Below are 14,776 nucleotides of genomic sequence, written 5' to 3' on the forward strand. Positions count from 1 at the left end.
CTGTTCGGTATACAGTAGTAAAATTGTATTTGTAATATCTGACTGAGTGTCATTTTGAGTTGAAATGCAGCTGTGTCTTTTCTTTTTCTTTTTTCAAATTTGAGTAGAATGCTTCTTCTCTTTTTCAAAACTGAGTTTGGGCATGTGTGTGATTTTGATGCAGTCAGAGGTTTGGTCAAAGCCTTTGCTAGCTGAGCATGTAAAATGTCACTTTAGTTATTGTTCACTCAAACACTAAGAGACACATGCACACACCCAGTACAGCAACCTCTCTATTTCTCCCTGTCTCTCTTTCTCTGCCGGTGCTCCTTTGTTTCTGGAGTACCTCTGATCCTCTGCGGCCGCTTAGCTCCAATTAGCATCCCACCAGCCTGGCCTCTAACACAAATACACACAAATACACACACACATTCACGAATGCTTAGCCCCAGCCTCCTCTCACACTGCCTAATTTCAGTCCTCAATCTGACTAATTACTCTGAACCTTGCATGCCCCATCGCTCCCTGCTTCCAAACACACACATACACCACCTGACTCCTGTTAGCCATAACCGCAAATCCAAGTGCTTCTATTTGTCAAATATTTCAAACCTGTAGTCCACTTGGAAGAGTGTGTTACTCATGGTCCATCAGTATCCCATCAATGTAATCAATTTCCTACTGCATGAGCACCAGGCATCTATTCTGAGAGTTTAACATGCTGAAACATGCAACAGACATGGTGATAATTGTTTCAACTGAGCAAAATCTTTTCCAGTGAGATGGAACATTTATTTTGTCAAAATTTTCACCCTGAATAATAACAGGTTTATTTAAAGACACTGAAGTGTAGATCCCCTGCAAGCTGTCAGCTCAAGCGTTAAAAATCGCACATCTCATTTGAAGCCTTGTTTTAATTTTTAGGCACTTCTCTTTGTCCTGTTGTTTGAACATGCTCTAGCAGATTAGGAAGAGAAAAACTGAAGTTCTTTTTTTACTTAAATATTCAAGAGAAAACTCAATACTGATACATCCCATATATTGATTTGTTGAAGGACAATACAGTATTTTTTTTCTTCTCACATCAGATTCTCTCTCTTATTTGACATATCCTGATTGTCACAATTCTTATTTGCCTTGGGAGTAAGGGGTGATGTTTTCTCCCTCTGAAGCAAATATCTCTCTCTGTCAGAGGACATGAGTATCACCCAGTCCAATTCCTGTTCTTGTCACCTTCTCAAAGGAGAACCTCAACACCACATCAACTTTTTTTAGCGGCTTCACCGCCAGGCAGCACTGTGTGTGTCAGGCTGCTGAGCTCAGGCTTGGCTCACACAGACTACGCTTGCTACATTTAGATACGAAAAACCAGTCTGAAATTGACGGTTGTGTTTCGTAGCTGAAGTATTTAAGAGGATATGGATTCAGGTAATGAATTGACTAGTACAAATTTATATAGTCCATGTCTGTTCACTTTTTGCTGAGAGACTCAGAGACTCTTGTAAATTTTATTGCTAATATATCAAGGTCAAAAATACAATTACTAACAATTATCATGCTGATTTTGATGGTACTTGTGATGTCTTTTAATTAGTGCTTTTTTCTGTTTTACACAAACACTTTGTGGGGAACATTAGATGATTGTGGCACTGGTGAATCCTTGAGCAGATATTGAAGCTGGTAGGAGGCTCTCCTTGTGGCCAGTTCCAAACGAAGGTGACATTGAACAAGACTCTTCAGTTCTTTTCTGATCATTAACATCACTGACGATTCTCTCTATCTGACTCGAGGGGGACTGAGCAATGGTGAAGATCGAGTTGTATGAAGGTTGGTTGTAGGGTGGTCTTTGCTGTGTTTGATCGCAGTCGGAGCTCTTGAGCACGATGAGGAAGTAGTACAGTGCATACTGTGGTCCATCTGGCCTGGTCTTTAATCAGTGCTTCCCTTTAGAGAGAACGCCATGCTTTCATTGTGCTGACCAGGCCAGCTTTTGCTTAGAGCAACCACAAGATGAATGTAGCATAATTCATTCTATAATTCACTCCTCTGCAGCAACGAATATCTATAGTGGATTTTAATTAGTCTGTAGTGAATTTTAATAATGGTGTATTTTGGTGGCAAATTATGTATGTTTTAAGTAAAAAAAGAAAAGAAAAGTTGGCATATCTTTGTTCAGGTGTGTCTTACCCAAATAGTTTCTTAACTATATATCTTACACTGTTTAAATAATGTGCACACACACACACACACACACACACACAAACAAACACACATTTGTTTTTATGACATCCCATAGGCGTAATGGTTTTTATACAGTAGAAACTGTATATTCTATGGCCCTACACCTAACTCTAACCCTCACAGGAAACTTTGTGCATTTTTACTTTCTCAAAAAAGAAAACTAATTCTGTATGGTTTATAAGCGTTTTGAAAAATGGGCACATGGGTTATGTCCTCATAAGTCACCCTCTCCTTGTAATACCTGTGTCATACCCATGTCATTATAAAAAGTTGTGTCCTAATATGTCACAAAAACATGCACAATTATTTATACCCAATAGGTCAGTTTTGTAACTCTAGTCTAGTACATGCTAAACTAAAATCGTACCTCTAGTAACAAATCTACATGTCTTTGGTATTCATGATAAATAGCAATCGTGTAGTGGTTTTTCAAAGCTGCACCGACAGAATTTTATTTCCGAACAACTACTATGAGTTATCTGAAAAAAGTATGTCTTTTTTGGCTCATTGATATTGTATGTACAACTCATATCTCTGGGGCAAAATCAAACTGAAATGTGCCATCGATCTCTCTTTTTTTCCTTTCCTCATTCCCCCTGTTCCTCCACGTATCTTTGCTTGCTTGGAGATACTCCATCATCCTGTCTTTTTGAGCCCTGGGAAAAGCATCCTCAGTATCTCCTCACCGCTCCCCTCCATCTATGCTTCCTTTCTCCCAGAATTCATGGTGCCTTACTTAGTCAGAGCAAAAGAGAGCAAAGCGAGAGAAAGTAAAAGATTCAGAAAGAAAAAACGATACAAGAGCTCCTAGCTGTAGACAGAAGGAATGCCTTAAGAAGCAATTAGCATATGTAACCCCCACCACCCAACCCTCTGCCTGAAACAGGGTTATTTTCAGTGAGTTTGTATTGATGTTCTTGAACAGGCTCCATGGCAGAGCATTTAATGCTGAACACTGCTGTTAGAGAGAATGCATTATTAATGTGAGGGGAAACTAACGGGGACCAGCAGCTCCTCGGGGCTGTGAAGAGGATGGTTGGCGTCTCTGAGGAAGCAACACCACGCCTCAAAGGTCTTCTTCGGTAATGCACACATGCCAGGCATCTATCATTTATTCATGACAGTCAGGCTCCTCCAACTCCCTCAAACAATTAACAAATCAATGAAATGTACAGGCTCAGAAACTATCAATTCGGGGAAACAGCGCAGTACGTCAATGTGTCAGTTCTTGGGCACAGACTATAATTCAGTCAGAGAGCACATTTATCACTTTAGAAACAGGCAGCGTGCCGTAGCAACGTGAATAATCCTACTACAAAATGGCCGCCCGATTCTGATGAATGATTGAACTTCTTCAATAAGAACTGGTCGGGATGTGACGGCTTTTCTTAATGTGTTTAACATGCAGTCCAACATAATGGATGGAATGTTTCAAGGAGTCTCTGGAATCTGTTTTCCTGTAAATTAACAGCAGCATGTTTTGTTCAGTTTGTGTGAACAAATCTTGTCCAAGTGGTCAATTTAATCTTGAATCGAGTTCATTTTAAAAGATAGTAGGCCGTATAATTCAACAACTAATGCGCTCGAGCTGTAAAGGAAACATGTGCAAAGAGAAAGAGAGAAGGAGAAAACAAGTAAAATTTATGAATTACTGGTGCTGCTTTTTACACTACAGTACCTTCGCAATTCCTGTTCAATTAACAAAACCATTAATTATAGTACTTAAGCAAGCCGGGGTAAACCAGACAAGTGAGCACTCATGCACTTAACACACATTACTGAGTAAGCATTTAGCGTTACTCTTTTAAAAATCATCATTCCTGAAATACTAAATCATTAAAATGTCTATTTCTTTTTCTGGAAGAGTAAAACAGCCCAGGTTTTGAAAAAAAAAAAAGGAAATACTGTGGATTTCAGTATGCATTCTCAGTGACAGTCCTGAGTGCTGGCTCAGCCATATAAATTACTTTTCCTTTGTAATCTTTTCCCCCTTTCTGCTCTTTCTTTTATTTTGTATCTTTGTATGACTTTACTTGTACAGTACGGTCTCACTTGAAACACAAAGCTTTCCTGGTCACTGAATCCTCAGTTTTGATGTTCTTTTTCCCTGCAGAAATCACAGCCCTGAAACTCCAGATGAAGACTAGACCTTTATTCTGTACTCAGAGAGAGGTATGTGAACCTGTTTTTCTTTTGGGGACCATCATCGCCAGCACTCGCCCCCTGCTGCTGAAATCACAGGCTTTTTACTTCCAGGTCATAGTGCCTGTATCACTCACTCTGACCCTTCTCTTCACTCTTTTTTTTAGCTTTCTTTTCAAAGAGAAAAAAGGGGAGAGCTTTCAAGACCTCCAATCTGCCACTCTCTTCATCAACACCCAGTCCCTGTGAAATCATCAAAAAGTAAAGACAGTGAAAAAAACAAACCCATCTTTCCATACCGACTCAAGGTTCAGAGATTCAGTGATAACTGTCGTCCCTGGAGGATGAATCTTCCACTACATAGGCACAGGGGCCAGATGTCACCTGTCCTCAAAGGCGAATGGAGCACTGATGGGGCTAAGACTCAACCGAGGCAGGCTGCCCTAGTTCTCTCTCTGCCTGGCTGGAGACACCTGCTCCTCGCCTCACTGGTGACGGCCCCCAGTGGAGCTTTTTTCATCTGCTTTCACATGCACAAGCATCCTGAAGTGCTCTGGATGTGCTAGTGGATATATGTGTGGTGAGCTGTTTGTGTGTCATGTTTACTGTATGTGAGATGTAAACCCAAATGCACTCTTGTGCTGACAGTACAAACTTAATTTCATTACATTTGTTTCCTAATGAGCACTCTCATCCTCTTTTCCTGCTTAACATGCTTATGCCCGAAAACACAAAACTGCCAGCGTTTATGGCTCTACAGCCAGATTGCTTCAGCTAATGCATCCTTAGACACGTTTCATAGGATATCTAGGGTCCCCTGTGTGTTGTAGCTCTGGTTTGCCCCTTTAGTTAGATCTAAACTCAGTAGTAAACTGGGCCATTATTGCAGTTAAACTATCCCTGAGCAATAGCAGGCTATTTCATATTTGGAATTTATTATAGAATAGAATAAATCAGAATTATAGAATTCAAATGTGGATTTTATTCTGATGGACTCACAATGATTTTGAGCATATTTCCCCATTGTTCTATAGAATAGATATAGAATATCAGTTGGTGGAAATGCATTTATCCTGAGTGTACTTCACTGTTGTTTTATATTAAAAACTTCAAAGATAGATATATAGTAAGTCTCTGTTAATGCTACTGATATTGTGCTATTGAGACAAAAATGTTCTAATAGCAGTTTATTTTTTTTTACAGATGATAAATCATTTTTTTTACAGACAATGTTCATCATCATCCATCAGATTACCTAAACACAGCAACAAGTATTTTTACATTCACACAATTCAGAATGTGTTGGTTGGTTTCTCTTAATTTCACATCTTTCTGCAATCCATATGAGCTCAGAGTGTAACCATAATGCTCGCACTGAATTTGGATGCAGTTCTGTGCGACATTTGGCATGTCTATTAAAAACAGGTGGTCCTACATCGCTAGTTTACGAAACAGGAGTCTCTGTTTATGCACTCTATCATTTACACACACACACACACACAGTCTGAGCATCGCAAGGTGGCTAATTCTCTCCTGAATGGCTTGTTCCTGTGTGTTCAGTGACTGTTGAGTGACCCACAGGTTAAATAGCTCATTCTTGCATCCTTTTATTCCAAAATAGCAAAGCGCCCTGACAATAGTGGCGGAATCTGAAGCTGCAGGGCTCTGTGTGATGGCTCTGCCATTTCCACACTAGTACAGAATCACAGACTGAGGCTGTCCTTGACTGATGTGTCGGAAATTAAATATGGATAGTAATAATAATAATGTGAAACACTTAAAATTCTCAGCTGCAAGAATAAAGGTCTAGTGTTTATTGAGTTTAACACAGTAGCTTTTGTGGCAGGATAAACATACACAGAAGTATAAAGGCAATGATGTCGGAATGCTCAGGTGAACGCTAATGAGGAGAGACGTCTTACAAAAATTTATGCATTTAACAGATGCTTTAGATAAAAGCGACTTACATTGCATTCAGTCCAACAATTTTTCTCCTAACATGTGTTCCCTGGGTTTTGAACCCCCAACCTTGCACTTGCTAACACAATGCTCTACCACTTGAGCTACAGGAACACTAGAAGGAGAATAAGGTTCTTATTTTTGAACAGAAAGTTGATCCACTGCAATCAACTGCCATTGTGTTGCGAGATGTGAATCTTTTCACAGTTGATGAGTCTGCTTTACTTGCTGCTCGGCTGCTCTTGTAGAGGATTCACACACGTGCTACACGCTCACTATGGCTTTGTGCGGGGTAGAATGCTGCACCTGTTCTCAGTACAGTTAGGCTGGGGTTGAGCAGCACAAATGAACTAATTTTCAGGGCTACATTGAACAGAGAACACTGCAATCACAGCAGGAGGAGCCTGTCATGCCGGCAGATGGGCAGAGCTAATCATTGTTGTGAAATAGAGATGACCCTGCCTATCTCTCACAGTGCCAACAGACATTTGCCAATCGCTCTTCAATTCCCTCTCCTCTCTCCGTCATCTCTGTTTGTTTCTCAGCTCCCTCCAACAAATTTAGGAGCAAACGTAACCGGCCGTAAATGGCTGAAAATGGAGTTAGAAAGCTAGCACGCCGTTGTTGCACATAGAGCAGTTGTAACTCGTGGACTGCTGGAAATTTTTAATCTAGAAAATCTGCATCTGTTTGGATTAATTCCCATAACCCTACCAAGTATTTTCATCAGAATGTGCCGTTTTTCATGTTATTGTACATTTGTGTTATCATTTGTGTTATTTCAGAGGTTTTCATCATTTCTGCTGAATGCTCAAAAAAAAAAAAAAAAAAATCATAATTGGAAATCACACCATGTCCTGCTTAGTGCAGTATCTCAAGTGGCAATGTATCATGCTTAATTTAAAAAACACTGGTTATTAACCGTGATTGGAAATCATTTCATTGTCTTCTGGATGTTCGAGAATCCATGAGAGTGCTTGGCACGACAATACCAAAATCAAGCATAACTACTGTTATGCTAGATATGTTTTTCTACTTTTTATTAAATTGTTTGAGATTGTTTATAGGAATATGGTAAATCAAGTTAGTGATCCATTGCTTCTCATGATTGCGCATGGCTTTTTCATGTCAGTTTATGTTTATAAAAACATCTTCGGATCTAGTGCTGGGTGTTTTCATTGCTTGATTGATTTACTTAATCATAAAATACAATCATTACTTTGATATATGAATGCTACACATGCTGCGCATATAGAAATATAATTAAAAAAGCTGCATCCAGATGGAATTTTCTAGTCATTTTCTTGGCAAGATGTCTGAAAGCAACCTAATGCATGTAAAATAAAAAAAATAATAATACTGACAGAGAACTACAAAAAAAAAAAAAATATATATATAAAATCTCCATCTCACAACAAATGCTTAGACAGACCTCTACCTCTTCCCTGTACAATTATTTAATGTATGCAAATGATCTGGCTTCAGTTAATGAAGAATGAATTAATCACTATAATGATGGTCTGATTTAACCTGGTTAATTGCAGTCTGAAATGGGAGTTGTGTGTTTGCGGAGAAATATAAGTCATAGAAACAGCCTAGCAGAGATAAAGACATATTTTCCTGCTTCTAAATGAATAAACGGCACAATTTATTATCCAAATGAAATGGAAAAAAATATATATATATTGCCATGCGTATATTTTATATCCAGAAATAAAACAAATGATCATATAAAATGAGCAATGACTGTTATTTCATAACAGTAAAAAATTGATAAAATTATGCCAGATATAGCAGCTGAAAAAGTTATATATCAGTGTTTTATTCTATTATTTCTATCTTTAACATGGAAAGTGCAGAAGTAGAACATTAAAACTGTTGACAGTCTCTCGAGGTGGAAAGAGAAACAGAGAGAAACCACTTCTCATCAAACAATCTTTATCTTAAAAAGAGACTTGTGAACGGATTCAGTGTTCTGCCAATGTGAAAAATCTACAATAACATTTTGCGCAGTCACACGGTTTCCAACGACTAGTGACGCATACATATTGCTGTCGCTAACTTTCATTACATATTAAATGCTGCATAGATTTTCCTCTTTCCCAAGCCAAATAGTGACTTATTGCTGGATGACAGTGATTTTCCAGATTTACTTGTAAAATAATTGAAAGTTCAAATGAGAATATTTGTGGTAGTGACTTTACATGTCTTGTTTTTTTTTTCTGTCTTCTTAGAGCTGGAGAATCACCAGGATGAATATGCAAAATGTTTTAAATCCCTGAGCTGCGGAGGATTTTAAGGCAAGTGTGTACACACACCTCAGAAAGGTTGCAAAGAAGGGTTTAAAAATCTGCTCTCTGCCTATGAACACCAAGCTGCATGCGATCGCTCTGTCTGTGTGTGTGTGTGTGTGTGTGTGTGTGTGTGTGTGTGTGTTTGGGCACTGGCAGAGGTGCTCCAGTGCTGTCAGTATGAGTCTGATTTGTGTGAGAATGTGGTGCGGCTCCAGGCAGGCAGGCTGATCCTGTTTTGTGGAGACGAGGAACGAGAGCCCATCACAGATTAGACACCCACAGTTTTGTGTCGATTTAATGCACCAAGTCAGGGATTTATTCTTAACTGACTGGCTCTTACAGCACCAGCCAGCCAGCCAGCCAGGGCTTTCCCATACAGCCATCTCTCTTCCCTCCAAGACTGTAGTAGAAGATCAGAAATTACTGAATGAGATCGTAAGGACAGTAACCACTTGCATAGCTCCAGACTAAAAACACAGTCATTATAAACAGGAAAAGCCCTAGCCAGCTATTTATATACTAGTATGCTCAAATATGACCAGTTATCAGTGGATAAATAAAACAGCTTAATTTTGATGTGCTACAAATTAAAAGAATTGTTATAGAGCCACACACATATTGTTTAACTTGAGGTAGTTTGTAACTGACTGTTTAGTATAAACATACTAACATACTTTCTATTTCACAAGTTTCCAAGCACGTTTGTGCTAAAAGGCTGCAGAGCACCAACACAACACATTCATAAAGTTGTTTGAAATTCAGCATGATGGCCGAAACAAAACGGACGTATAAAAATCTGTCCTTTAGCCATCTAACCTTACTATGATCAAATGACTTTAAGCATGCACACTCACACACATACACACACACACATACACGCGTGTGGCACACTTTCAATTTCAGGCATCGGTACACCACTGCACAAACAGATTCTGAGCAGGAATACACAAACAATACACTTTCACAAGCGGCTTTTTCTCTCACAATCTGTCTTTCTCTTCCTCTCTGGCTAACTGATAAAAAGATCTAGTCGGAATGGGCAGCAGTATCATCACACAATGAAGGATGGAAATATTGGCTAATTCAAGCCTAAGGGATGCACATATTTACCTAAATGAAAGGATTTTTATTCTACTGTGCCGTCTATTTTCTCATTCATTTGTCTGACGGATTAATCTATCCTCTTACCCCCAGTGCCCTGGCCCCCAGTTGACTGGATGGATCTCGGGGGAAAAGCAGCGAGCCCATGCCTGGGAAGGAGCCTTCCGCCTGGGCTACTGCCGAGTTCTGTGAACACTTTACCATCATCTTCAGACACTGCTCGTGAGGTGCGTGTTTACAGGGAAGAGGAGAAAAGAAGAGAAGAGGAAGAGAACAGAATGCTAGCCAAGGTATTGACGAAATATACAGGCTAAAGAAAAAGCAAAAGGAGGAAGAAAAGAGAAAATTGAACTGCCACAGTGATAGAGAGCCGTGTGCTTACGTTCACATCGTTACCACAAACAGGCACGCACGCACACAGTCAGTGCAAGCCCCAGATGGGCAAGTCATCAAGCAAGCTCAGCAGTTATAGCTATCTTGCTTTGAGTAAATGAGAAAATGAAATGATTGTGCGTGGGAGAGGGAGAGAGAGCGAGTCTAGTCTCTCATCCATTACAGTACGCCCAGAGAGCAAAGAGGTTCTGCCTTCAGCTAGCAGCCGTTTAACTGGACCTAAATGCTCAATCCCTGCACATTCATTTAGACCTTAGTCCGCTGCCACATTTAGAAGCATGGACACACTGATAAAACATAGAAATGTTACGCACGACGGAATAATGAACACACACTTAGAGAAGTGAGGTGACAGAAAAAGAAAATCCAATTCCTTTACCTCATTGCTCAACAAAGCAGCATTCAGTGTTCGGCTGATTTCAAACATCTTGTTGGCGGCGTTTCGTTTCTTGTCGCTTTTTTGTGGGTTTTTTTGCCGTTCTCGTGCTCTACGGCTCCTTTTTTGCTACCGGAAATGGGAATCAGTCCAGAGAAAAAAAAGAAAGAAAAATGAACAGATTAAAAAAAAGAAGAAAAGGAAGGAGAAATCCTCTATATCTGCTGTCTGGCTGGATGTATTTTCTCCTCTCTCGCGCCCGTGTTTTCTGGTGCACCTCTGTTAAAATGTGGCGCTTGTGCCCTGGCTCACGCCGCACGACTGAAGAGTCAATATTTATTTATTTTTTTTAGCTCCCCAGAGTCAGCACATTAAAACAAGCAGTTGGTCTGCCGGGCTTCTTCCCTTATCTGTCCTCCACACACTCGCTCACACAATGCGTTCCGATCCTCACACTGCTCTCTAGCAGATTAGTTCATCTCAAAACATAGCTCTTAGTATAAACTCTCTCTCTCTCTCTCTCTATTTCTCTCTGTCTCTCTCTCTCCATCCCTCACCCCTTCTCTTTCCCTCTCCTTCCTTGCTCCCTCCCTTACCTCACACTCCTTCTCGCTCTATCTCTCTTTACCCCCACCCTCCATTCGCTCCCTCTCTCTATTTCTCGATCACGCTCTCCTGCAGTTACAGTTCACAGTGTTACCACAAGGTGGGAAGACTGTTCATAACAGACATGACACAGGCACATCTGCCTTTCCTGGCTCATGTTTTCCTCTCCGTTTGGCTTCACGGCTCTCCTCCTGCAGCTTGTGCGGAACACATGATCGCTTTGGAACCCGCTCACCTCCGTTACTCTCTCTCTCGTCTCCCCCAGCCACTCGTGACAGACGCGTTTGATGTATGGGAACGGTGTTGATTTATATAGCAATAGCATTAAGAAAACTTTGACCAGATGCATCTAGCTGGAGTAAACCCCTGATGAAATGTCGGCATGCCGTTCCCAGAGCACATTTATGAAATGAAATGGTCTCTTCCTCTGAAATGGTATTAGAGGAAGATGTTGGTGTAATTGCACAAAATTTAATGCTTCGATTTAATGCTTTATAGCTACATTGCCCAAAATGCATTTGGACATTTATTTATCAATGTAAATATATAAATGCCACTTTATTAGATAACAAAATACCATACCAAGTGGTTTTTATTTTAAAGACAGGTTTCACAACCATACTTCCTGGTTCTCAAATCAGAATAGACTGTAGAACATATCCATAGGTAATGTAGAGAACTACACCTGTGGTTACTCTGCTAGTGACACCTGGGTGAACTTATTTCATACTAATATTACTTGACCTTGGTTAGTTCTGAAAAGATTAGCATCATTTGTTCACATATGCTGCTTGGTTTGATACTGTGTTGGATAAAGAAAAAATTATACTTTTTAAATTTAGCTTACGTGTTCAAATACCTTTTGGAGGTCATTTATATGGAGGAATGGGCATAATGCATGATTATTAAATTTCATAGACAATTTAATCTTGTTTTGTTGGGAACCAAACCCTTTAAATTTGTTTGAGAATGGCATAGAATAATAAATGACCTGACTCTTGTCGAACATTTGTAAGGTTATTTTTTTTTGTGCAGCCTTTTTTGTAGATAAAGGAGGTAATCAAATTGTATTTAAATCATAATATATATTATTCGTATATATGTGTGTGTGTGTGTGTGTGTGTGTGTGTGCGTGCGTGTGTGTGTGTGTGTGTGTGTGTATACAGTACTGTGCAGAAGTCTTAGGCCACTAGTATTTTCACCAAAAAAAATGGTTTTAAGTCAGTTATTTCTATGTTTTTCTTTAGTGTGTAAGTAGTAAATATCAGTTTACATTTACAAACATTCTTTTTGCCATTAAATGTAATAATCCATTGAGATTTTTGTTTGCACAAAAGGGGTCCACACAGAGAATAGATCTCATCATCATCCAGTTTGTCTGGAATGCCATGAAGAAACAGAACAAACTGAAACAGACTAAATCCAGAAGAACTGTGGAAATGTCTTCAAGAAACCTGCAAAGCTACAGTACTGTGCAAAGTTTTAAGCACTTGTGTAAAAATGCTGTAAAGTGAGGATGCTGTCAAAATAATGCCATAAACAGATTTTATTAACAAACTTCTGATAACTAAATTAAATCAACATTTGGTGTGACCACGCTATGCGTTAAAAAAAGCTTTTGTCCTAGGTGCACTTGTGCATTGTTTTTCAGGTAGTTTTGCAGGTAGGTTTCTTGAAGTGTCTTGGAGACATTGCCACAGTTCTTCTGGATTTAGTCTGTCTTGGTTTGTTCTGTTTCTTCATGGCATTCCAGACAGACTGGATGATGATGATATCAAATCTTTGTGTGGAGCACTGGCTGTTGTCATACTCCTTGTGCAAACACAAATCTCACTGGATTATTACAATCAATGGAAAAAATAATGTTTTGAAATGTAAACTGATATTTACTACTTACACACTACAACAAAAGATAGAAATAACTGACTTCAAATAATTTTTTTGTTGGTGAAAATACTAGTGGCCTAAGACTTTTATATATATACAGTACAGACCAAAAGTTTGGACACAGCTTCTCATTCAAAGAGTTTTCTTTATTTTCATGACTATGAAAATTGTAGAGTCACACTGAAGGCATCAAGGGCTGTTTGACCAAGAAGGAGAGTGATGGGGTGCTGCGCCAGATGACCTGGCCTCCACAGTCACCGGACCTGAACCCAGTCGAGATGGTTTAGGGGTAAGCTGGACCGCAGACAGAAGGCAAAAGGGCCAACAAGTGCTAAGCATCTCTCGGGGAACTCCTTCAAGACTGTTGGAAGACCATTTCAGGTGACTACCTCTTGAAGCTCATCAAGAGAATGCCAAGAGTGTGCAAAGCAGTAATCAAAGCAAAAGGTGTCTACTTTGAAGAACCTACAATATGACATATTTTCAGTTGTTTCACACTTTTTTGTTACGTATATAATTCCATATATAATTCCACATGTGTTAATTCATAGTTTTGATGCCTTCAGTGTGAATCTACAAATGTCATAGTCATGAAAATAAAGAAAACTCTTTGAATGAGAAGGTGTGTCCAAACCTTTGGTCTGTACTGTGTGTATATATATATATATATATATATATATATATATATATATATATATATATATATATATATATATATATATATATAATTCCTTTATAGATATTTTATATAGAGTAATCATCAGGTCATCAGCAAAAGACTGGCATATGTATTAATCAGTCAATGGCACAACACTGCAATCTTACTATAAACAAATATGCATACTAAATTAGACTTTCACAAGAATTGTAATTTAAAATGTTTAGCTTTAATTAAGAAGAGTGGATAATATTAGTCCAGATTCATTATGTTGTTTTGTGCTAAACAATTAACTTTTGTTTAATATTAAATATTGTATTGTCTATGGCAAAGGCTAATCATTATCTTCATGCCAACGGATGCAGAAAAACTAAGGTACAATACAATCCACTAAACCATATGTTTTCTCTCAAAATAACAAAGCAGGCAAGAATAAGTCATTTTCAGCCTGTTTTGCTTCTAGAGAGTGTGAAAAGTGGAGGTTAGCTGAAAGTGGGTATGACTGCAGGAAAATTAGCTGTTTCTTTCTTCTTTTTTTAAAAACTGTGTATAGTACAGTATGATGTGGTCTCCAGGCCCCATGAGAGGCGTGTGTCCAGTTAATAGCAGCCTATTGACACCTACCCATCTGTAAGGGTGGACTGAAGCCAACTGAAAAAGGGAGATGGGGAGAGCATTGGGGAATGAAAGAGAATGCTACCAATTTTATGTCATAGAGGGTGTATATGAGCCATTACTTAAAGCTGTATCACATTTAGTTTATGCTATTATAGAACTGTCTGTACCTCCACAGTCTCAACTTTTAATGCTAAATCCATTTAGAATAATATAATTAAAGGCAAATCTTATGAAGTTAAGAATCCACCTAATGTGTTGCATGCTACCAAGGGATCATGTAAAGAGCACTGTTTTCTCACTCTCACTGTAATAACGTTATCGATGTTGCAGGATTTTCTATTTGTCAAGTACCGTAGCCCATTCCGGATTTTATTGTGTACAACAAACCTAATTAAAAATCATTGAGGAGATGGTGTGTGTTCGTGCGCATGCAGTAGGTTGGGCTGTCACTTGAATCATTGAGTCTACTGCTTGATTCCAGAGTCATCTGCCTCTCATTCTCTCTCTTCTGTCCGCTGGGGT

At 39.1% G+C, this 14,776-nt stretch overlaps 1 protein-coding gene across 6 annotated transcripts in view; it reads right to left on the bottom strand.

The window, feature by feature from the left end:
* LOC113075600 (ELAV-like protein 4) overlaps positions 1 to 11,027 on the bottom strand; it is an 81,506-nt gene extending 70,479 nt beyond the window's left edge. For 2 of the 6 annotated variants that reach the window (XM_026248280.1, XM_026248279.1), the window contains exons 1-2: positions 10,489 to 11,021; positions 9,804 to 9,932 (exon numbers count right to left, since the gene is read on the bottom strand). In XM_026248280.1, coding sequence (XP_026104065.1) covers positions 9,804 to 9,932; positions 10,489 to 10,536 — 177 coding nt within the window. In that variant the 5' untranslated portion in view covers positions 10,537 to 11,021. Of the gene's footprint in view, positions 1 to 9,803; positions 9,933 to 10,488 lie in introns of all 6 variants that reach the window. The other 4 variants (XM_026248278.1, XM_026248277.1, XM_026248286.1 and 1 more) reach the window with 3 other exon arrangements.
* Positions 11,028 to 14,776: the final 3,749 nt, after the last annotated feature.

Source organism: Carassius auratus, unplaced genomic scaffold, assembly GCF_003368295.1.
Source record: "Carassius auratus strain Wakin unplaced genomic scaffold, ASM336829v1 scaf_tig00017243, whole genome shotgun sequence".
Taxonomy (NCBI): domain Eukaryota; kingdom Metazoa; phylum Chordata; class Actinopteri; order Cypriniformes; family Cyprinidae; genus Carassius; species Carassius auratus.